The sequence below is a fragment of the Malus sylvestris genome, chromosome 12 (assembly GCF_916048215.2).
Source record: "Malus sylvestris chromosome 12, drMalSylv7.2, whole genome shotgun sequence".
Lineage (NCBI taxonomy): Eukaryota > Viridiplantae > Streptophyta > Magnoliopsida > Rosales > Rosaceae > Malus > Malus sylvestris.
Genome location: NC_062271.1, coordinates 27,826,166 through 27,848,743, shown reverse-complemented (window position 1 = coordinate 27,848,743; position 22,578 = coordinate 27,826,166). Strand labels below are relative to the sequence as shown.

The following is a 22,578-nucleotide window of genomic DNA, read 5'->3' as shown; positions in this document are numbered from 1 at the left end:
TGCATTTGCTTTCATAGAAATTTAGAAAGAACGTCAAGTGACAACAGAGAAGAGAAGGGAAACAGAGAAGAAAAATAGCGAAAATTTAGGGCCTGTTTGGTATTCTATTTGAATTTTTTTATCATTTCTCAAAACATTTCTTGAAAATATTTTTTTTAAGACTTAAAAACTTGATTGTGTACGATTTAAAAATTTTAAATCTTACGACTTAAACTAGACAAAGAGATCTAAAAAGAGGGGATCGCAGGAGAGGGAGAAAGATGAGAGAGAGTGAAAGAAAGTAAGAGATGATTGAAGAAAAGAGAAAGAAGAGAGAGGATGAGATAAAGAGGAAGAGGAGTGAGAGAAACAAACGAGAGAATGAAGATAACGGATTGAAGGAAAGACGAAAAAGATAAAAAAAAAATAGGAGAGAAAAAGAAGAAAAGAGAGAGAGAGAGGGGAAGGAGGGAGATAAAAAAATGAGCGAGTTTAAGTTTAAAATTTCTAAAAACTCAATTTTTATGTTTTTAGAGAATAAACTATATATTTTGAGTTAGTTTTGAGTTCAATTTTTTAAAATAGTTTTACCAAACAAATTTTTTAGGCCTAAAACTTGAAAATTGTTTTTCAGTTTAAAAAGTTTGATTCAAGTAGAATACTTAACATGCTCTTAAGGTTTTTGACATCCTTTCTTTAGTTTTCTTCTATAAGCACAACAAAAGGGAGAAATAGAAAAAGAACGTCAAGGTGCAATGTCGAAATTCCAATTATCTGACCCTTTTTCTGTGAAAAAAAAAAATCTCAACCTAACTGGACCCAAAACTTATCATAATTTTGAAAGCATATAAAAAAAAACAGGTTGAGGCCATCATATGCAATTGTGACTTGTGAGTCAAGTCAGTCATGGCACTTTTCCCCCTAAATCATGACAGGATCAACATTTCATATCTTTTGCTGCCTCGCCTCTTTGCCCCCTAAACAACTCGTAAATTTCTATCACTTGGTGACATTTCTACACATTGTTTTGTCTAATGGTCCAGCATCATATGCTGCAGATTAAAAAAGTTCAATAATACACCAAAGTAATGCAGGTATCATGTTTGCTAGAGCAGTGTGGCTATCGCACACAAAACTATAATATATTAAGTTAAATTGTCTTGGCACATACGCGTGACGGAAAGAAATTTCATTTTGAACTCCTTATGTCGAAGTTGTGGATGCTCCACCTATTTGCAATCGTTGATGTCCGCGTCTTCAATTTTACTTGGCAATAAGGGAAGGGAGCCTTTTTGTAACGGCGACAAAGGGTGTTGTTGGACTTTGTTTGCAAAATACATAAATACAACTTATCATATGAGATTTCAGGGGATCATATGCCGCATTAATGGCTTATACTCGTCCACACTTTTATTAAATTTTGTACTGTTTCTAAGTTTGAATCTTCTTTTCCTTCCTATAATTTAGATTAGATTAAATATTGCTTGAATAGAAAAATTAATAAATTAAAGTAATAGGAAGCTTTGTGCTAAAGAACTTGCTAAATTATTATGTCTGCTTTCCTTTAATCTCACACTGAATTCTAACATGGAGGAGTTTTTTTTTTGCCTTATTATTTTTTTTTTAAAGGGACCAACTAATGGCTTTGTTATGGTAGTCATTCTTTTGGGGGCCGATAAGACTCACGGATGCATTTGAGTCTCCCCCTGGGCATCATCGTGTGATTCACCAGCGCTAGGAATCAAATTCAGAACATATCGTATGAAATACGGGTCTGAAATTCATCTTAACCACTGGGGCATTTAACATGGATGAGTTGGGGAAATTCAAGATAAGCACATTAATTCAAGAGATTGGGGATTAAAGCTTTGGTGTTCTTCTTTAAGGGGCCAAGTTTCTGTTTTCTTTTGTTCCCAAAACCTTCATTATTTTAAAGCTCTCAGTCACCAGGTCGGTCCATAAAACATTTAGTTTGAGTGGTTATGGATAGGCCTAATAGACAATGCCATTGAATTAGACAACTCAACTCTCTTCCAGTCATATCATGTGTGGGGGAAAAAGGGAAGTCGATGAGTAGTTAAACCTAAAAGAAAGGTGATTGATTCCAATTTTCATGCTTCAAAATATTGTGAAACAATAAGATATGTGAAATAAGTGTCTTCTAGGCTTTTAGAAACCTAAAATACGGCGAACTTAAGAGCATCTCCAACAAAAGTTGTAAAACCACTAAAATTTTATTTTAAAGAACTAAATCTAAAAAACACATCGTCAACTGACTCAAGGGTGGATCCGTGAGCCAAGGAGAAAAGAAAAGAGAGAGGAGGTGGTTTTAGAAAATGAGTGTGTTGGATTTTTTTTTTCATTTTGAAATGATTGATTTAAAGTATTCAACGTTTGTTAAAATATAGTGTGGTTGGATATGAAAAATTAAAGATACTAGCTAAAGTAGTTTTTCGACACTATTCACCAGCTAAACTAGCAAAATTTAACAAAACTGTTTGTTAGAGATGCTCTAAGCTCGTATGATTGGATCAATTAGTTCTTTGTCTAGTGATCCTTAACTTATGAAAGCTCAAAGAAACTTTAAATTTGAATTCCCTTCCCAATGGATTCAAAGAAGAGAGTGCAAAAACCAAAAAGAAGATATTATAAGAAGTGAACAAGGGCTTGAATAAATGAAAGAGGACTCAAGAAACATAATTAAGCAAAGAATTGTAACAGGTTAAAAAAGAGTGCGGAAATCATTTTTGTGCAAAAAATAAAATAAAATGAGACCAATAAGATGAAAGGCCCAAACAAACAGTTCTACTGCTAACCCACAAAAACATTGATCAAAACCCAAATTTGGTATCTCAAGCCCAAGTTTCACTCTTACCCTTGCAATAGGTCCAATGTTGGTTGGATCCAAGTTCAAGTATGTTTTAAAAAGCCCAACCGCTAATTATAAGCCTAATTACCATATATAGTGTGTGGGTTTATCCACAAAACACAATCTTTACCACTAATTGAGCATGAATGGTTGAAATTGCATAAGCTTAAAAGTTAAAAGCATTAAGCACTTGACAAATCAGACCCCATAATATTTTCCGATAAATGCATTTTTTTTCCTAATGGTTCTTGTTAAGTGGAAAATACACGATAACACGTTGCAATCAGTGTTATGTGAAATGAACATGCAGAGATTAAAAAGAAATGGTTGACATTGGAGGGGAAACGTTTATGGCTCGTTTGGAAGTACTTTTAAAATGGCTGAAAACGTTTTTAATGAAATTTTTTTTTGAACCAATCTTTAATAAAAATACAATTGAAACCTAAAAAAGCATTTCAAATGCTTTTGAAACCGAAAAATATTTTCTTTACAAGTACTTTCGGACATTTTAAAAACAAACAAACATGATGAATCCACATTCCACACCGACAAGGCATTAGAAAACAAATGGCAGTGCGTACCTTGCCTAAGCTGTAGGTCCACGTCATTTTGTGATTAGACTTACAATTATTCGGTGCATTTCCTTACTGAGCAAATTTCTAAGGAATAAGATCATCTCCGGATCTTATTTGTGGAAATTTAGATAATTAATCATTCATATTTGTTTATTGTACATCGTACAGTTAAAATTTATTTAAATTTAAATATAAATAATACCTAATAAAAACTGATCGCACGATGCACAATGAACGGACACAATTGATTGATCTTCCAGATCCTTGTCCAATTTCCAATGGTGGAGCTTACCACACATTTTAGTGGGGGGCTCACCAATTAAAAAAAAGAAACCCTTTAATTAACAACAATGATGATGGGAAAATAAAATAAAGAAACAAATAAAAACTAATTAATTAACTCTTTAACTTTATTACTAAATAAATTTATTTGTAAATGCCGTATTTCAGGTTATGATTCTCCATCCGATTTGGACGTTTCAAAATGTATATTTGTATGTGAAATTGTGAACTCAATTGGTCACTTCAATTTACAAAATTATGTTGCTTAAGATAGAATGGAAAATACTTACCCTTTACATTCAAAGTTGTCATTTTTATTGTGCTATCAATCACAGTTTGATACGTGTGTATAAATTCATATTTTTAAATATTTCTAATGAATAATTTTATATGTCGAATTATGATTTGCCAAAAAAAAAAAATTTAATGGGAAAGAGCCATGTAAAGAGAAATAATTTTGATTCTTAACAGGCAATGCTTACTTAGATGAGATAAGAAATAATCTTGACATTTTTCTTGCGTTTACCAGAATACAAGAAAATGCGAGTTGTAATGGTGGAGCTTAGCACAACTTTGGTAAGACCAATTGGTTTTATAGAAATGAAAAATTTCATGGTATTCTAGAGTATCGAATATTCTGAGTTATTTAATCATTAAATCTTTGGTTAAAACCACAAAAACTATGATCTAACAATTAAAAAGTTCGGAATATGAAATACTTTTGGAGCACTATAGAATTTTATTTAGATATTCATTATTTTCCATCTCTATTTTACTTTGCTCATTCTGAGCATTCGACCCCACATTTGTCACGTCGTCAACTAATTACTAATTTGACAACATGCAACGAAAGTCTAACATGACAACGAAACAGTAACTTCAAGTACGACACAACAATATTTTACATATTAAATATCAAAACATTAACTTCAAGTATGACATAACAGTATTTTACAGATGAAATATAAGCGTAAAAATATGATCACATTTACTTATAATTTTATGACATAATTTATTTTAATTAAAAAAAATTTGAAACAAATATTGTGCGAAAAAATAAGTCCTTTGGGGGATTTTTTTTTAGAAGAGATCCCGGATCTCTTCTATCACCAAGGTCACCGGATTAAGTGATCCATGTCTTTAAAATTTAATCAAACGGCTCACCTGTTTTGACACTTTAAAAGTTATAATAATTTTGTTACCGTTGGATGAAATTTCAAATATCCGAATCACTTGATCCGGTGACCTTGATGGAAGAGATCCTTAGGTTAAAAGCCAATCAAATCTTTCAAGCCAGTCCTACGTACGCAGTGAAACCAAAATCTACCAAAAACCTACCAAATCCATCCATGCCTGTACGAAATTACGAATAAGGGCCGGCAAAGCATAAGGGTAATTCCGTCACTCCAGAAAAGGAAACATCCAACTTGCGTACGCCGTTAAGAAGCAACGTTTTCTGTTCCCCTCCCTCTCGCGTTTTACGTTTTCGCGTTATTTGTTTTTTGTAATGCTCTCGAGAGGAGAGAGAGAGAGAGAGAGAGAGAGAGAGAGAGAGAGAGGAGAAACAGAAGCATTTCGGACCATTTTCCATTGTTTCCGGTGCTCGCTTTCTCTCTCAGGTACCCACCACACACGCCCTCTCTCTCTAGAATTTTTTGTCCTTCTGTATTTTTTGTATTTTGTGGTTGTATATATAGGTGTATTTTATGTGTGTGTTCGTATGGAATTTGATTGGTTTTAATTTGAGTTTTTTAGGATGTGTTTTTGTTGATAAGTTTCTAGGGATTTGATTCTTGAATTGGGGATTTGTTATATTTGTTGAATTTTTATTGGTAATTTGGATAAAATTTAGCTGAAAAAATATATATGGAAAATAAAAATGGGAGAGGAGATATTTGAAAATGGAGGTTCTTGGTGGATTTTTTTGGTCAAGGAATTTGGTGTAACTGGAAAGAATTTGTAGGAAAGCAAATCTAGGATTTTTTTTTTTAAATTTTAAATTTTAAATTTTAATGCAGAAAACAGCAGATCGGTGTTAGGAAATAGAAAAAAGATTGAGGAAAGATTGTAATTTGATTTGTTTTAGCTGGTTTTGGGAATCTGAAATTTGGTTTAATATGTGGATTTTTGGGTGCGAGGAACAGATGGTAAAGGGAGGGAAGGTTAGTTCCAAGCGAAAAATCAAGACGAGGATTCCGTCAAAGGATCAGGGTTCCGATGATTCGGATGAGGATTATGTGATTTCGGGGGAAGAAAATGAAGTTTCTGAGGATTTAGAGGAGGATTACTGTTCTTCTTTGGATGGAGATGAGTCAGAAGAGAGCTTTGGGAGTTTTGTGGACGAGGAGGAAGAGGAGGAAGAGGAGGAGGAAGTGAAAAAGGTGAGGAAGAACAGTAGATCAAGAGCGAAAAGGGGTTCTGCTGGTTTTATTGTGGAGGAGGAGGAGGAGGAGGAGGAGGAGGAGGAAGACAAGGAGGAAGTGAAGCCGGTTAGGAAGGGAATCAGGTCAAAAGTCCGAAATGGTTTTTCTGGTCGGCAGAAAAATGGGGTTAAACCGTTACGAAAGAGGAGAATGATTGCATATCGTGAGGTGGAGGATCAGGATTATAATGATGAAGATGATGATGACGATGAGGAATTTACACCAGATGAAGATGAATTTTCAGAGGTGGAAGAAAAACATGTGGTGAAAAAGAAGAAACTGGGCAAGCGGCAGTTGAAGAAAAAGGGTCGTTCTGTAAGAGGTGAAAAAAGGAGAAAATCTATGGCTTTAAAGAAGCCTTTGAGAAAGAAAGGTAGAACGAGTCAGGAGTTGGGGAGGAAGGCAAGAAGGGATGATGAACTTGAAAGTGATAGTGATTTTATTGATAGTATTGTGCCCTTGAGAGTAACGAATGAGAAAAAAAGGGTTAGGAAAAGGAGGAGAATGTCCGTACCGTCAGATTCAGATTTTGTGCCTTCTGGAGCATCTGATTTTGACTACACCATCTCCGAGGAAGAGAGAGAGCAAGTACGAGAAGCCAAGGAGTTGTGTGAAAGATTGGAAACTAATTTGCAAAGTTCATCAGTGCCTACTAGCCTTCAGGAGGATACGCTTGTACAGCAGCCAAGAAAGCCTCCTAGAAGGAAGGGCAAAGAGAAGATTGAGCAAGTGAAGGTTGAGGTTGTAAAGCAGGTCTGTGGAATTTGTTTTTCCGAGGAAGATAAAAGAAGAGTGAGGGGAACATTAGACTGTTGCACTCATTATTTTTGTTTTGCATGCATCATGGAATGGGGAAAAGTGGAATCTCGTTGCCCTTTGTGCAAGCAAAGGTTTAAGACAATCAGTAAGCCTGCAAGATCTACGACAGGAATTGATTTGAGAGAAGTGGTGATACAGGTCCCTGAGCGTGATCAGGTACCTTATCGTTTATTTGTTATGTCATGCTTTTTCTTGCATTCCGTTTGCTTCTTCTTCAATATTCTGTTTGTTTGTTCAAAATGGGTTTATTTCTTTATGCAGGTCTATCAACCGACGGAAGAAGAACTCAGGGGTTATCTTGACCCTTACGAGAATGTGATCTGTACAGAATGCCACGAAGGAGGGGAAGATGGCCTCATGCTACTGTGTGATATATGCGATTCACCTGCTCACACCTTTTGTGTTGGTCTTGGGCGAGAAGTACCTGATGGTAATTGGTACTGTGAGGGTTGTAGACCTGTAGCTATGGGATCATCAAGTTCACAGGCTCAGGGTCGGTCGTCTGATCAAAGAAATACAAACAACATTCTGTCTAATAGACCATCACCTGCTGTATATTTTGACGAAGGGATAGACCTTAATGTGGTGTCCTCACCTTGTCCACAATTCACTCAAGGATTTTCCCCAAGAATTCCTGTTGGAGGTTTTCAAGCACCTTCCCCGTTGTCTGGGGCTGCAGCACCGACTCTATCAGGGAGACGCTTAATACAGCGTCATATTCAACAACTCCTTAATCTTAACAGGACGACTTATATGGCCAGTATGAATGAGAGGAACTCATCCAATAATTTGAGTAATGATTTCTCAAACTCTCAAGCTGCTCGGGCGAGGGAAATGACAGTCCAACATACCAGGACAGACGAGATGGAGGCAGCTTATCATACATTCTTTGAGGAGAGATTACAAGACAATCATTTAGCACTAGTGCCAGATAATTTGAGTTCTGATTTCTTAAATTCATCAGCATCAACCCCTCAGAGAAGGCAAGCAATCGAGGATCCACCTACTACATCTGCTAATAGATCTCTAAATGGAGCATTATGGCCTGAACTTACCGGGATGAACTCAGTACCAAATTACGGACAATTCCATCACTTAAGCAGTAGACCAAACATTAGTGGATCTGATGCTGGTGTGTCCCCTAATACAGCTATAGAACAGAGTGGCTTTCACCTAGCAAAGGAAAAACTGAAAGCGATGGTGAAAAACCGCTTGGATAATTTGTCCCGGGATGTTGATCTAGGTATGCGAAGCTTTCAACTTATTTGTATGCTTGTATGTAAACATCTCCTAGTTCATTTTGGACTGATTCAGACTCGGCATTTCTACGCTGAAATGTGAAAATACCTTTGATCTGAATCCGTCCGCTTGTCATTACGAATTATCATTCTCATGTCAGGCAGCCTAGCGCCTATGATCTACACTGCCAGTCGAAATGTTCTAACTCTTTGTATCCCCGTGTTTCAGACAAAGATACTTTCAATGACATTGCAAGGAGATCGACACACACTGTCTTGGCTGCGTGCGGACACCAGCACAGAAGCAACGAGGTAGTTGTGGTTCCTCCCCCATCAACCTGCTCCCACATTGAATTAACAGCGTGTGGAATGACTAGTCTGATGAGAGGTTGCTGTTCATGTTGTTTCGAATCTTTTGTAGGGGAAGTCGTAAAGAGGATCCTCGATACCAAACTCCAACACTGGTTGAGTTTAGCTCTCTAGGTATCGAGGATCCTCGACGCAACACGCGTCCTTTTGCTCTTTCCCCTCCCCGTCGATCCTGTTTTGTTAGAAATTTTAGACCATAATTTTTTAGCTAGTTCATAGATTAAACTAGCACTGAAGTCACACAAGACTCCATTATTCTTATTTAATCCCATTTTTACATTAATTTTTTAGATTTAGGCTGATCCAGATATATTAAATTGCTACGTATTTATCACTTTCCATTTTTGCTCATTGGCTGCGATTATTCCTAGCTGACTCTGCTATTTTTAGATGTTTTCTTGACGGTTGTTTCTTTGTCCAACTTTTTTTAGGCTTTTTAGCCAAAATAGTATTGGCATAACTTTGGTCCAGATTTAAAGTCGATAGAAGTGAATACTGAGATTGTCAACTGTCAATCATTTGTGTTTCACTGAGGAATTTCCATTAAATTGAGATTATTTTTGTTAATTAACTCTCCGCTTGAACTGGATTTCTTCTATCTAATGGAGATTATTCATAGAATGGCCAAAATGATTGACGAGCCGTACAATCTCAGGGATTATTTTTATTGATTTTAAATCTCAATGATCAAAGTGAGAAGTTATAACAAACTATTTTAGCTAAAAAGTCTTTATTTTCTTTCTTTTTACTGGAAGTTATTTATGCATTTACTGCTTGGGAAGAATGATGTTTGGGGTAATTATAAAGTTACAGTGGGTGAATTAGAATTAACCACTCTCAGTACTGGATTGGAACTAAGGTGTTTTTATAAAAAGTGGGTATAAAAAAAAGCTGAGCTCAAAAAGGTGTTTGGTAAACACTTAAAAACAACTTATTTTTATAGTTTTGGATAAAAAAAAGCTAAAAACATGAAGCAGTAAAAACAAATTTATTTTCACAATACTTCACCACCAACCAGCCTTTTTTAGCCTTTTGTGTTTGCCCTTTGTTTGTCATCCCACTCAGCCGTCCACTACTTCACCTTTCTAGTACAAATTGACATGTCAATCCCACTAATCTTTTCGCAATTTGAGACCGCTGAAAATACTTGGCTCGTTACATGTAAACCTCTTCTTTGGGGGTAAAGTTATATTTCCAATTATGAAAGATGCTTGGCTCTTTGCATGCAAGAAAATGATTACAGTTTGATGTGTGCAAAAACATCTTTTTTGTAATTGTGAATAAACATGTGTTAAATTATAATTTGCAAAAGCGACAAACATGGCTCCCTCATGCTATTTACATAGATTAGTGATATCCAAACATTTATTTTTACCTTCTTCACACCCTGTTTTAATTTATGTCATTTATTTTTTAACAAACGATATTATCTCCACTAAAAGGAAAGGTGGGCTTAGTCTCACAATGAGCTAGCAATAATGCGGTTCAAATTCGTTTTTGGCGAGAATCGAACCTAAGACCTCTCACTTACAAGGGAAGAAGAATACCACTTGACCGTAATACTAAATGACTAATTTATGTCATTTGAATATTCTTCAATTTATTTGATCTAACCACCGAAAATTAAGAGAAATATGTTGATAGCACCGCACTTCACATATATCCAACGGGTCCTTTTCTTCAACAACTGTATGAATACAAAGGAACCGGCTCCATATGTCACATATCCTTCAATTATGTTCACACCCTCCCATGACCCCTTCCCAATTATAAATATTTAAGGGGCCATTTGTTTTCTGGTTGGTAAGTGGGTGGATATTGACTGCACCTCACCAAAACAAACAGCCAAATTATGATCCTGCCATTAACTGTGGTCCATGTTAGGTACGTTGGATCTCCTACTTTTCTCACCATTTTCTCTCACTGTTCGTCGATGCATTGGTCAATTAATTGAACAAAAACGATAATGCGATATTTCAAATTACTCTATGCAAAGAGAAATATGAATTCGGTACAAGCAGCAACCGCCTTGACCGACTGACCTAACTCAGATTTGCGATGGAAGAACAAAGATCCGTACAAAATGCTTAAAGGGGTTTTGAGAGAGAAGCATTGAAGGAAAAGTAGTTATTTTCTTTTCTTTTCTTTCCCTTTAAAAAAGAACTAAAAAACGACCTGAAAACGACAATTGACGAGAGTTCTGTTGAGGCCTATAAAACTAAAGTTCACATGCCAACATAATTACACTGAAACTCCTACAACTTATTCCACACACTCCTTGTGCTCAATAACCATTGGGAAATACCCTCAGCTACAAACCAACCACAGAATGCAACGGACTTCGCTCTCGGTTGTGAAAACGTTCACTCCTGCGGCGGCGCCATGAGGAAATTCATAAACCGTCGTCAAGAACGGTGGACAACAACATCCCCTGAACAAACGCACACCTTTTCGTCTTCTCTTCCTTATCCTTGATGGACAGAGGAGGCGACTGCACATTTCTGTGGCCAAGCAAATGTATTAGACCTACGACGCTGAAGCATAACGAGGGGAAAACCAGAAAGGCAGAATAGCATGCTCTTTGTAAAATTTTGACAATATCTATGCAAATGCAATCGTGCGTGCCTAGATGGTGTATGAAATTGAAATTGTGTCCAACCAACAAGACCAACCCTTGTCCAAACTTCTTATGCATAAAAGGAGATTTGGCAAGAAATCATGACCGTTTAGGCATTCAGCTTGACCAAGGGTTACAGGATCAGAACTATAGCAAGATAGGAAGATAGGTTTTACGTGCCCATCAAAAGGAATTTTAAGATTAATTAACGTACCGTTCTGATACTTTCTCAACTGAACTTTTCTTGGCTGAGCTTGTTTCAGTTGAGAAGGGTGGCATGCTAACAAAATCATCTGCCATAGGCAAAATAAATTGTGACAACAATGGATCAGGCGCTGCATTGGAGGAGGAAAGTAAACAGGAAGAGTTCCCAAAAAGAGACTGCAAATTTCCTTCCCGCAGCTCTTTCCTCAACAAAGATAGAGTTGAATGAGCTCCACTTTTCCTTGTCTTCCTCTTGCGTTGCATGTAATTACTAGTTAAGGAATTCAAGCATTTGGAGAAATCTTCAATCTGATCAATCTTTGATAAAATGTATGATAAATCTCAGCAGTATGATGAAACCAAAAGAAAAATGCCCTACGAGAGACCTCGTAATGTTCAATCAGAATTGTGGGAATAATGGAGCATGTTTTCATGCAAGAAATTATAAATTACTAGTTTAAACCATTAAGAACTCAAACAATACCGTATGCATATATAATCCTTAGAAAAGTTATTTAAAAACAGATGTCATGTGGAATGCTAATAAATTTGCATTTAACGACAAAGTTGATTACGACAGAAAAAGATAACACATAACATCTGCAACAGATGTCAACTGCAAAGAAAAGGATATCTTGAATATACTTCCATGTTGTAGGGTAATGTGCGCAACCATATCAACCCCCACCCTCATTGCACAAACCGGACATACCTGCAGAAAACAACATTCCTGTTTAGTAAGATTGAGCTCCAAGTAAACCCATTCTCATTAAAATAAGAAAAAGGTAGCATCCAACAAATGGAATATCTTAGCAAGTTTACATAACTTGACCAGCTACCTAATTTCCACTTTTCCCACCACATCAAAACCTTGTATATCAATAAGAAAGCGCTGAAATCAATTATTCAAGGGCAAAATCCAACTTTATAAGAAACTGGGACCAACAAAATTCCCTTAATATTCAGAAACCAATTGGCTTTGAATCCAATCATTTTCTGGCCAAAGGTTGTCGTGGCAGTTTTCGCCTACTAAAGTGATGCTTGGATACTTCTTTATAAAACAAAGCATGCAATAGACTCTCAAGAAAAGTTAAAATTTAAGCATCAAGTGGCACACTAATTTCAAGTTATATGCACCAAACAATGATGAAAGTTAGAGTAATTTGGTATTGATAGATATGGGAAAGGATTCATACCCCATTTTTTGCCTCCACTGGGTGCTCTTCATCAATGTGGCAGCACAATCCGACAATGTCAAAGTAATCGGAGCAGAACGGGCATGGAAATTCCTCCCTTATATCATCATCCCCATCAATTTCTTCAAACCCCATGAACATATCTGCATTACACAATGCCATGTTTCAATAGGTGCAAAATCATAAAACCGAAGAACTTCAATTGATTGGGGTTTCACCATTGAAAAACACAAAATTCTGATGTAATACAAAAGCTCGAGAAAGAAATAACACCCCAACAGTTGGATTCAGCTGAACTTAGTGAAATGTTGTTATCATTAATTTTATTTTAACGGATATAAAAATTTGGGAAATTGTAAAATTCCAACTTTTAATATAATATTTGGTAAAGAAAAAGAACCAAGCTTTCTAATTTCTCTCCTCTACCATATATGTTTCTCAGATTATTACCAAAAAATTAGAGGGAAAAAAACATAACAAACAGCAGCACTTGCCTAATTCCTCTAAAACTCGAAAACGAAAAATAACATTCAGAGAAAAAAAAAACAAAAAATGAATGATAAAATGGGAAAGAAATGAATGTGAGCTTACCAGATCGAGATTGAAGAGCGGATTGATAACGCCGAGAGGCAGAAGAAAGACGGGCGCTCCAGGAATCACCGTCCATAGCTAACTACCCTTTACGAATATAAGCGAAAAGGTAAGGTCTTTGGGGTGCGATTCGCCTTTGGGTCTGATTTCTCAGATTCAGAAACCCTAGAAATGAAGAATTGATGAGATTATTGATATGGGAAAAAGGAATCAGCTTTTGGGGTTGGTTGAGCTGGAGGAGCTGAGGATGACGATGGTTGACGAAGGCGGCGGCGGTGGCGATGGCGGTGGTGGTGATTCTGGAGAAAGAAGGAGGAAGAGCAGGAATGAGGATGAATTTATCTCTCTTACCAGATTTTATCTATATATATCTACTGAATTGTGGAATATCACTCTCTCTCTCTCTCTCTCTCTACGTTTCTGTAGTTTTTTGTATTTTTAGTTTTTTTATTTAATTATTTGTTAGGATGAAAGAAGGGAATTTAATAGAGGTAAAAATGTGAGTATGACAAATGGCCAGTAAAATAGCGATGCACTTGTGTTATATAAGCCTTTACAAAGGAGAATAATTTGTATATTGGTTTATCATTATGGCCTTATTTTGCGTCAATAATAATTTGTATGACATGAGTTATCGTTATTCAGAATAACATTTCATGCATCGGCTCGTATTCTTAGCATATTGAAAAGTTCTCTTCACGGTGGCTGGCACACATCGTTTTGCAGCTCGTTGTTTGTTGTGACTTTCTCGCTCAGCTGTGCCTTCATAGTAAGTTTCTTCCCCTTTTCAATACCTCCACTTTCACTTGGGTAGTTTTCATGATTTGACACGTGGCCTTATACGAAAGACTCACAACAAAGTTATTTACGAATTTGCCTAGAACTTTTGTGAGTTATTCCACTTTGGTCCTTGAGATTGTGTATTTGGTATAGAGAATTACAACTTCCTACATTGTTGTTGAGGAGGGATTTGGATCATCTCCTAAGCTCAGCCTGCTGAGCCTCCTGAACAAATCACACGGGTCGTTGAATTTTAATTCAACGACTACAAACAGAGAGGTCCCTCTAAAAGTTATAATAATTATAACAGTTGGATTTTGATTAGGAGGCTGAGCTCAAGAGAGGATCCAAATCCGTTGAGGAGTCCGGATCCTCTTTGTGAGGATTCTAGGGATTTATGAATTATGTTCATTCATTGTACATCTGCGGTCAGAAATCATTTTAAATATTTTTATTTAAAATAAATATAAACATTACTTAATAAAAATTGATTGCATTATGTATAATGAACAGACACGATTCATAAATATCGAAGATCTTCATCAAAAGAATCCGAAGACGATCTTGTTGGGTTGTTGAGCTCTCATTCCACAAAAATGAGATAAACTCTACAATTCCTCAGGCCCAGGCCCAAACTGGAAGAAGACGGCGTTCGTAATTGGAAGTTGAAACAACACCGGCGAACTTTCAAACCAACCGACGAAGAAGCCTTAATTACAAAGTTACCAACTCCAACACCCCCCAACCTCTCTCTACCAAAAATTACAAATTCCAAATTCGCCGGAGCACGTGACTCGCCGCCCGCGCCTCCCTCTCCCCGGATCTCCGACCACGTGACCTCCGCCCCCACCCGCCCGAGAGAAGAAGAAGGACCCTTCATATTTTCCACTCCATTTCCCGTATCATTTTTCATGTCAAGGCGCGCGCAAAATCAACGTCTCTGATCGTCCGTTGGATCCGTAGATTTTGTGATTGTCCAGTTCGAATCTGAATCAGGAGCTCAGTTTCCATGGCGACGAGGAATCGGACCTTGGTTTTCAGGAAGTATAGGGATGCGTTGAAGAGCGTCCGCGCTCCCACGAGCTCCTACGCTTCGCCATCTACGAGCTCCGGTGGCGGTCCGGTCATTGAATTGGTCAGCACTTCGCTTTTGAATCCCAACCGGAATTATGCCCCGCTCAGTACTGAGGATCCCGGTAATTCAAGGTCTCTCTCTTCTCTCTTTCCCTCTCCGTCAATTGGTCTGCTCTGTTTAATTTAAGATTTAATTGAAGTGTTTAAGATTTAATTAAGTAAAAGTTTAGCTTGGTTTCATAGATCAATAGTAGAAAAGAAATGAAAGGTTCAGATAGTGGAGAAACAAAGAAGCCTAAAACTGAAGTATGCTGAATGCAGATTAGGTCACACTGAATTGGGATATTTAGATAACAAAATTGAAGTTTTAGGCATTCGATGTCGGGTGGATGATCATTGGGTGCAATGTAAATGTACAATTCAGAGATTGCAGTGATGAACTTTTAGGATTTTGAAAGTTGCGGTCCACGAAGATGATTCATTGTATAGGAGCGTTATGATTCGTGGCTTTTCGTATTTGAGGTAGTTCTAATATGTTTGCAATGTGAGAACCTGAAATGGTTTGGTCCTCGACCCTGCTATTGCAAGAAGGTTGTTGAAAGCCTTTTAGTAAGTTTGGGAAGTTTGTAATTACTGAAATTTGTTGCAGGAAGGGGGATGAATTTGGTTTCAGGGGAATATTATCCTTTTTTATTCTTATACTGCACAGAAAAAACCAATGCATTGGGTGCAAGTATGGGGTTTTTTTATCATTTATCTCTGCAATGGGAAAGTCATTGTGTTTTTATTTCTGCAGTCGTGGTGCACTTACTGTTGGTCTACCGCCAGCATGGGTGGATCTATCTGAAGAGATAGCAGCAAACGTGCAGCGTGCACGGGTAAAAATGGCTGAGCTAACTAAGGCTCATGCAAAGGCTTTAATGCCTTCTTTTGGAGACGGTAAAGAAGATCAACGCTTGATTGAGAGTCTTACGCAAGAGATAACGAATTTGATAAGGAAATCTGAGAAGACACTACAGAGACTTTCTGCAGCTGGGCCTTTTGAAGATTCAAATGTTAGAAAAAATGTGCAGGTATGAATTAGAAGTCACTAGATATTTTTGCCAGCTCAGTAAAATGGTTTGGGGTCAGTTCTAATGTCTGGTTTATTCCAGAGTGTTACTCTCTTGAGCGGGGCATTATATATAATTCAACTATTCCCAAAGGGCAGTGCTAATGTCTGCATGTTTTTTTTGCAGCGATCTCTTGCCACTGACCTTCAAACCCTCTCAATGGACCTTCGCAAGAAACAGTCAACTTATTTGAGGCGACTCAGGCAGCAAACAGAGGTGCGGAAAGAATTTTACCTTTTAACCATTCAAGTCAGTGGATTGTTATACATCATAGCTTTGGTTCAACATTCTGTTCTTACTTTGGCTTGATAATCTGGTTCATACGTAATATTCCATATACTTTTTGGAACTTGGAATTGTGTTTTCATGCATTCAGTTTGTATACTGAGGGTAACTGTGTGATTTGACATGTTATTGGAAACTAGTTAAACTGTTAGTTATATATTTTCAAACATTCCTTTTGTTTTTCTTTTTGGTGATGCAGGGTCAAGATGGGGATGATTTAGAGATGAACCTAAATGGAAGTACGTCGAGAATGGATGGTGATGATTTGGATGACATGGTAAGCTTTCTCTCCAGTTCACTACCATTTTCTCAAGATCTTGTCAATCATGACAAATATGAGTAAACTAAATTCCCTATACTGGTATTTGTAATGTTGTTGAGTGATCAAATTTTTAAGACACTTTTTACCATAGATGAACGTAGTATGATAGTAATACACATATCCTGTCAGATGTTTAATGAGCGTCAGATGGCCAAGATAAAGAAAAACGAGGCAGTCACAGCAGAAAGGGAAAGAGAGATCCAACAGGCAAGTGAAGATCTTTTCGTTTTTTCTACATTGACGGGTGTTTGATCATGCATCTTTCACAGTTGACAAATACTCTTTTCTCTTTCCAATAGGTTGTGCAATCTGTGAATGAGCTTGCTCAGATAATGAAGGATTTGGCAGTACTAGTGATAGACCAGGTTAGTCTTCATGCCCTGTCAATACTTGATATTTATCAGAATATCAGTCGTTAACTAAATATCTTTCTTCAAACAGGGAACTATTGTTGATAGGATAGACTACAACATCCAGAATGTAGCAAGTACAGTCGATGAGGGCCTCAAGCAATTGCAAAAGGTCCCTTTCTTACATCGATAATTATACTTCATCTTTATGTTGTTTTGAGATTCTTTACTGTGTTCTTATGGAATATTATGTTTAACGGATGGGGCTTACAGGCTGAGAGAACACAGAAACAAGGGGGAATGGTGATGTGTGCTAGCATACTCGTTATCATGTGCTTTGTCATGTTGGTCCTCCTAATCCTCAAGGAGATATTCTTTTGATCTGCAAGCGAAATAACAGTTGATTCCAGATTTTGGTTTCATACTAGTTGTCATGACCCCTCGAACTTCTAAATGCGCAAAGATGCTCTCCGTAGTAGAAGATTAGACAAGTTTTGGAGTGCCTTAGTTACATATACTACATCAAGTGACCATCTGTGGGTATTACTGTATTGCTAGGAAAAGGTAAGGGGAAGGGGTAATGATTCATTGGGGAATGAATGCCCCGGAATCTGTATAGAGCTTAAAATACATGTTCTCCATGGGGAAGGGCGTTTTGTTTTCGCCAAGGGATCTATGTTGATTCTTCCGATTTTTATTTGCCGGGATTTTGTGCTTTCATTCCCCAGAACTCGTGTGTAAGATGAGGCATTTATTTGTTCCATTGTATGTTTGATTGTTCAATAAAGTGAAATACATCAATTTTTAGCTCCCAACTTTCTGCATGTACACCTTATATGTACGGAGATGATATAGGAAATGATTTTCGCACTCTTTCTCTCCTTCTACGCATCCTTGTTGATTTATGTCCCTAATAATCAAGGGTGTGCGGAAAGGAAAAATGATGTGCGACAATCAATTCCTCGAACATTGTGTTGTGGCGCAGCTGAACTGAAGCCTGCAATTCAAGTTGCAGGACTTCCAAATTGAGCCCGACGTGATAGTAGTACAAGCTAGGAACTTTGTGGAGAAGTGATATTCTAAATCCAATCTAAATTGACGCGGAATTCGAACTTAAGTGTAGAGGAAGTCAAGACCTACATAGCTTGACTGTCAAATCTCTACAAAATCAAACCTTTCATTCCGAGTTTCCTCGCTAAACGTAGATTAACAGAGATAGGAAGTTCTAAACAAGCATCCTTCCATTTCCGCGCGAGATCGACGGGCCGAAAATGTTGTTCCACATGAAATGGGGTTATTTGGTGTATTTACATAAGTTTTTTAAGTGAATCCGATACAGATATAAGGAAATCATTCAATAAATTCTGGGCATAAATTATTAGAAACAACAATGTATTACAGTTACAATGATCAGCTGTTTTCTTTTTCGACCAAACCCTAACAGGTGCCGTTAGGATCCTCGAGCAATCTACAGCTCCGACCTGAAGCTCTGCGAGAGGAATCCTACGCCACCAGACCATTTGATGATTGGTTACGAGAATGTATATCAGTAATGACCAGAAGCATGCCTATCTGGAACCCTTTTTCTTTGCAGTGCCAGCTTCCGACGCTAAGAAAGCTTCTCCAACAAGGCTAGAAAGTGGGAGTTTCAGAATACAAGTCAGCCTTTGTAAAACTGCTGACAGCACTTTCACGTCGGCCATGGCTCTGTGAGCTGTACCATCCAATGGAATCTGGAAGTGCTCACGAAGGGCTTGCAACGATATACTTCTTGAAGATGATCCTGTTCACAAATAAATTTGAAGGCTTAGATATCTCATCAATTACATTCCACAGGCTTCAGCATGAACACACAAAAACTGACCTTCAGACTTCATTGCTTCACGTCCCAAAGGCATGGTATCCCTGAACAGCCAAGTTGAAGGAATATCTACGGAACAGCGAAGGAATTCACTTCTAACGAAGGGTACATCAAAAGTACGAGCATTGTGAGCAACCAACATTACACAACCTCCCGGTTTTTGACGGCTTTTGACATACTTGACTAAGATTGGTAAGAGGTCCTTGAACCTACATGATATTCACAACAGAAAATCCATAAGTAGAATTTCCGAAAATGTTCACAAGCTTATACTATGTACGTGTTATACACACACACATACTCTTTCCTAAATCTTTCAAGGAACAAATACACTAGCAAACTTGATGATGCTTTGTACATAACAAATGGTTCTACCATAGCTTTGCCATATAGGAGAGTGCTACAAACCAAGGCCTACATGTTGGGTCCGTATGCGTGTGTGTGTGTGTCGAGGTACAAATATCATGTATATTTGTACTTCGACAAGAAAATAATATGCATCAGGTTTACATATGGACCCAGCATGTAGGCCTTGGTTTGTAGCACTCTACTATATAGCTTGGTACATGTTATGCAAACACACACACATACACTTTCTAAATAATTTATCCTCAACCCCTTGAAAATCCCTCATCCAAGCATAGACTTTGAGTGAAAAATACAGAGATACACGGGTTTATTATTCAGCGAAACCAAAACAGTACCGTGCTTGTGCGAGCACATGCACAAACCAAGAAACTTCAGTGAATTTTCCTCTGCTTGTCATAGTCTAATTGCTCAGCTATCATAGCCTGATTGTAAAATTACATATAGCTTTAGGAAAACAAATTTAAACCAGCAGAAAGAACCAGGAGAATTTCCAATTAAAAAAAAAAAAAACACTTGGCATGAAACATATTTCTGAACAATAAGGCCTCATATAAACAAAATTGAAGGCTTTAGGTACTAGTGGGCTGATTCACATACGAGAGTAAAAGTTTCTAGAAAGTAAAAAAGCAGTCAGGGAGGATTACCTTGGAACATCAGGCCTGTTGACCATATCGGTTGTAATTCCATGAACATGTGAATTTAGAACACTGCGTTCAGGGTTTACCAGTGTCTGGAAAGTACTGTTTTCACCCCCTTCAAGATCTTGAAGTGCAATCTCTATGATTCGATCTTTCTCTCTGCTAAACCCAGTAGTCTCAATATCGAAAACAATAACTGTCACTAAGTCGGCTAAGTCTTTATTCTGAGCAATTGCCTGTCGAAAGTCTAAGGGTTGAGTCTGTTGGTATTGACTTGTTTCCATTTTATTTATATTTAATGCAGCGCTTGTTGAAACCGTTACATCTAAAATTTCACGGCTAAGTTTTATGGGGCTTTTGTTTCTTCCTTCTGTTTTTGTGGTCAGAGATCTTCTAGTCCATTTCCTACTGTTTCCTCCATCAACCGCATAAATTCTGGAATCATGTAGCTTAGAGTTACAATTGTATCCACAAGTCCTGCTCAAATTGGGAAAACCTTCACTCCAAAAATGAGCTAAACTATAAACACTGCATGATCTAGGCACTTGCGATAAAGATGAAAAGCACATCGACAAAGTTCTCATCTGAACGCAAGAATCAAGAACAGGCAAGATTACACCAGGAGATTAATTCCCACCATAAAAAGCAATTGGCTTTTACCTGAAAATTAAGATGCAAAAAAAAAGGGCACTGATGAAAAGAATGACAAAACGAATACTAATCAAACCACTACCTCAATAACCAGAGCAGCAAATTAATATGATTCAACCCAGAATGAAGAACAAATTTAAGCTTAGATTAGCCATCAAATGTTGCATATTTATCAAATCTGAGCGCGAAGTAAAGTAGGGATATTAAGTAGACATGAACAAACAAACAAACTTTCATCCTGGTTGTACGAGTTTCAACACTTACATCATCAAATCAAACATAGCAAGGAGTCGAACTAATTTCCAGTTTTATCTCAAACAAACAATTATTGAACGCTCAATTGGAAAATTGATAAATAAATTCAAATGCCACTTACAATAGTCTCAGTCTCCACACACACAAAAGGTCCAACACCAGAATTACATTTTATTTGGAACCTGGAAAACCAATTCCACTTCAATAAATTTACTTCAACTATTTCGGAAAAATCGTGTGAAAATCGTAATCCGAAACTACAAAATGACCATAATATTTCAAATTTTCATAATCCGAAACTACAATACGACCATAATATTTCAAATTTTCATAACTTTTTGAAGTGTTTCCTCATCAAATAAAGGATAAACGAATAACCAAAACAAACCCAAATCGAAACATTTATGGCTAACATTTCGAAATTAACATTTTGACAAATTCAAAGCAAGCAGAGGGGGAGGGGGAGGGGGAGGAGGAAAGAAGCTCTCTTTAAGCTCATACATAACAAATGAGACTGCAATTCATCATATTTACGACAAAACAAATCAACCCATATAAGCAAATAATGGAAGCTCACTGATTCATATGCAAAATGGCCTACAAAATCCAGAAAACAGCAAGGGTCTACCGAAAATTGCAACAATCTTCCATAAGAACTCTAAAGCAAACAAATGCGAGAGAGAGAGAGAGAGAGAGTTACCTGGTATTAGAAATCATTTGAATTGATTAGCAGAAACGTCGAAGATGAAGATTTTGTAGGGATAGGGAGAAAGAGAAGAGAGAAAGAGATGGGGAAGAAATGGAAAATGAGTCGTGTGGGTGTAGTTATGAAGAACGTGGGTAGGGATTGCGAGTACCGACGGCAATGGCAACACTTGCGGATCGCGTGCTCGATCCGGTTTCTTTGAGAAGTATTGCCTGCCTTGAAAGTTCAAATTCCTCACTGCACCAACCCTTTTTCCAACGATTTTTATCTCCTACTTTTATTTGGATAATTTTATTTATTTATTTATTTTTCTGGAAAGGGATCCCCCTTCCTCCTAATCCATTAAGTTCGGAAATCCGGATCATTGAAATTTTATTAAACGGTTAAAGTTATTATAACTTTTAAAGTGAACTCCTATTTGTAACCGTTTGATCAAATTTCAATGGTCCAGATTACCGGATTTAGTGGACTAGGAGGAGAGGATCCGATGTGGATCCCTTTCCTATTTTGCTGGTTTGGAATTAGAATTTTTGACCCAAAAGTTAAGTAGCTTGTAATATTTATTCTATTGTTTAGTACGGTATCTTCCTCCCCAACCTTGGAACCCGGTTCCTCTTCGAATCCCCAAAAACTAAGCTTAAGAATCAAATTATCCGGATCGTTGAAATTTAATCCAACAGCTACAATTATTATAACTTTTAGGGGTCTTTTGTTTGTAGCCGTTTGATCAAATTTCAAGAGTCCGAATCATTTGATCATTAGACTCAGTTTTTTGGGATCTAGAGAGGATCCAAACTTCCAACCTTCAATGAAAAAAACAGAGATGGGTTGTTTTGAATTAAATGTTGGCATTTTAATTCAAAGTATTACTTTGTGTATGGTGAAAATTTGTTGTTGTTGTTGAGGAATAATAGGTACAACTCCATTGTTGGGAAATAATTGAAATGTTCGGGATGAAAGTAGCGTCGTTAAAATCTTGCTCAAAGGATAAAAGCTTCGAGCAAAAGAAAAAA

The 22,578-nt window shown here is 37.2% G+C and overlaps 4 protein-coding genes across 5 annotated transcripts; 2 read left to right on the top strand and 2 right to left on the bottom strand.

Annotated features, from left to right (window-relative positions):
* The first annotated feature begins 5,149 nt into the window (after positions 1 to 5,149).
* LOC126593666 (uncharacterized) lies at positions 5,150 to 8,888 on the top strand. The gene is made up of 4 exons (XM_050259760.1): positions 5,150 to 5,324; positions 5,850 to 7,103; positions 7,209 to 8,190; positions 8,415 to 8,888. Exons 2-4 carry the CDS (start codon positions 5,850 to 5,852, stop codon positions 8,666 to 8,668), a joined length of 2,490 nt encoding a protein of 829 aa, XP_050115717.1. The 5' UTR covers positions 5,150 to 5,324; the 3' UTR covers positions 8,669 to 8,888.
* A 1,778-nt stretch (positions 8,889 to 10,666) lies between these two features.
* On the bottom strand, positions 10,667 to 13,541 carry LOC126594183 (protein DEHYDRATION-INDUCED 19 homolog 3-like). The gene is made up of 5 exons (XM_050260400.1): positions 13,163 to 13,541; positions 12,572 to 12,714; positions 12,010 to 12,087; positions 11,386 to 11,639; positions 10,667 to 11,055 (listed from the first exon to the last, which is right to left on the bottom strand). The coding sequence occupies exons 1-5, from the start codon at positions 13,236 to 13,238 to the stop codon at positions 10,947 to 10,949; spliced, it is 660 nt and encodes a 219-aa protein (XP_050116357.1). The 5' UTR covers positions 13,239 to 13,541; the 3' UTR covers positions 10,667 to 10,946.
* Positions 13,542 to 14,603: 1,062 nt separating this feature from the next.
* LOC126593298 (syntaxin-43-like) lies at positions 14,604 to 17,900 on the top strand. Its single transcript, XM_050259333.1, has 8 exons — positions 14,604 to 15,148; positions 15,813 to 16,089; positions 16,255 to 16,344; positions 16,613 to 16,690; positions 16,865 to 16,942; positions 17,035 to 17,100; positions 17,177 to 17,257; positions 17,359 to 17,900. Exons 1-8 carry the CDS (start codon positions 14,952 to 14,954, stop codon positions 17,464 to 17,466), a joined length of 975 nt encoding a protein of 324 aa, XP_050115290.1. The 5' UTR covers positions 14,604 to 14,951; the 3' UTR covers positions 17,467 to 17,900.
* A 538-nt stretch (positions 17,901 to 18,438) lies between these two features.
* Positions 18,439 to 21,817, bottom strand: LOC126593297 (exonuclease DPD1, chloroplastic/mitochondrial). 2 transcript variants are annotated; one of them, XM_050259332.1, is made up of 5 exons: positions 21,560 to 21,817; positions 20,981 to 21,041; positions 19,960 to 20,613; positions 18,950 to 19,155; positions 18,439 to 18,868 (listed from the first exon to the last, which is right to left on the bottom strand). In XM_050259332.1, the coding sequence occupies exons 3-5, from the start codon at positions 20,535 to 20,537 to the stop codon at positions 18,654 to 18,656; spliced, it is 999 nt and encodes a 332-aa protein (XP_050115289.1). In that variant the 5' UTR covers positions 20,538 to 20,613; positions 20,981 to 21,041; positions 21,560 to 21,817; the 3' UTR covers positions 18,439 to 18,653. The 2 variants fall into 2 exon arrangements, with proteins under 2 accessions (XP_050115289.1, XP_050115288.1); XM_050259331.1 differs by lacking the exon at positions 20,981 to 21,041 and having other exon boundaries at positions 21,560 to 21,816.
* Positions 21,818 to 22,578: the final 761 nt, after the last annotated feature.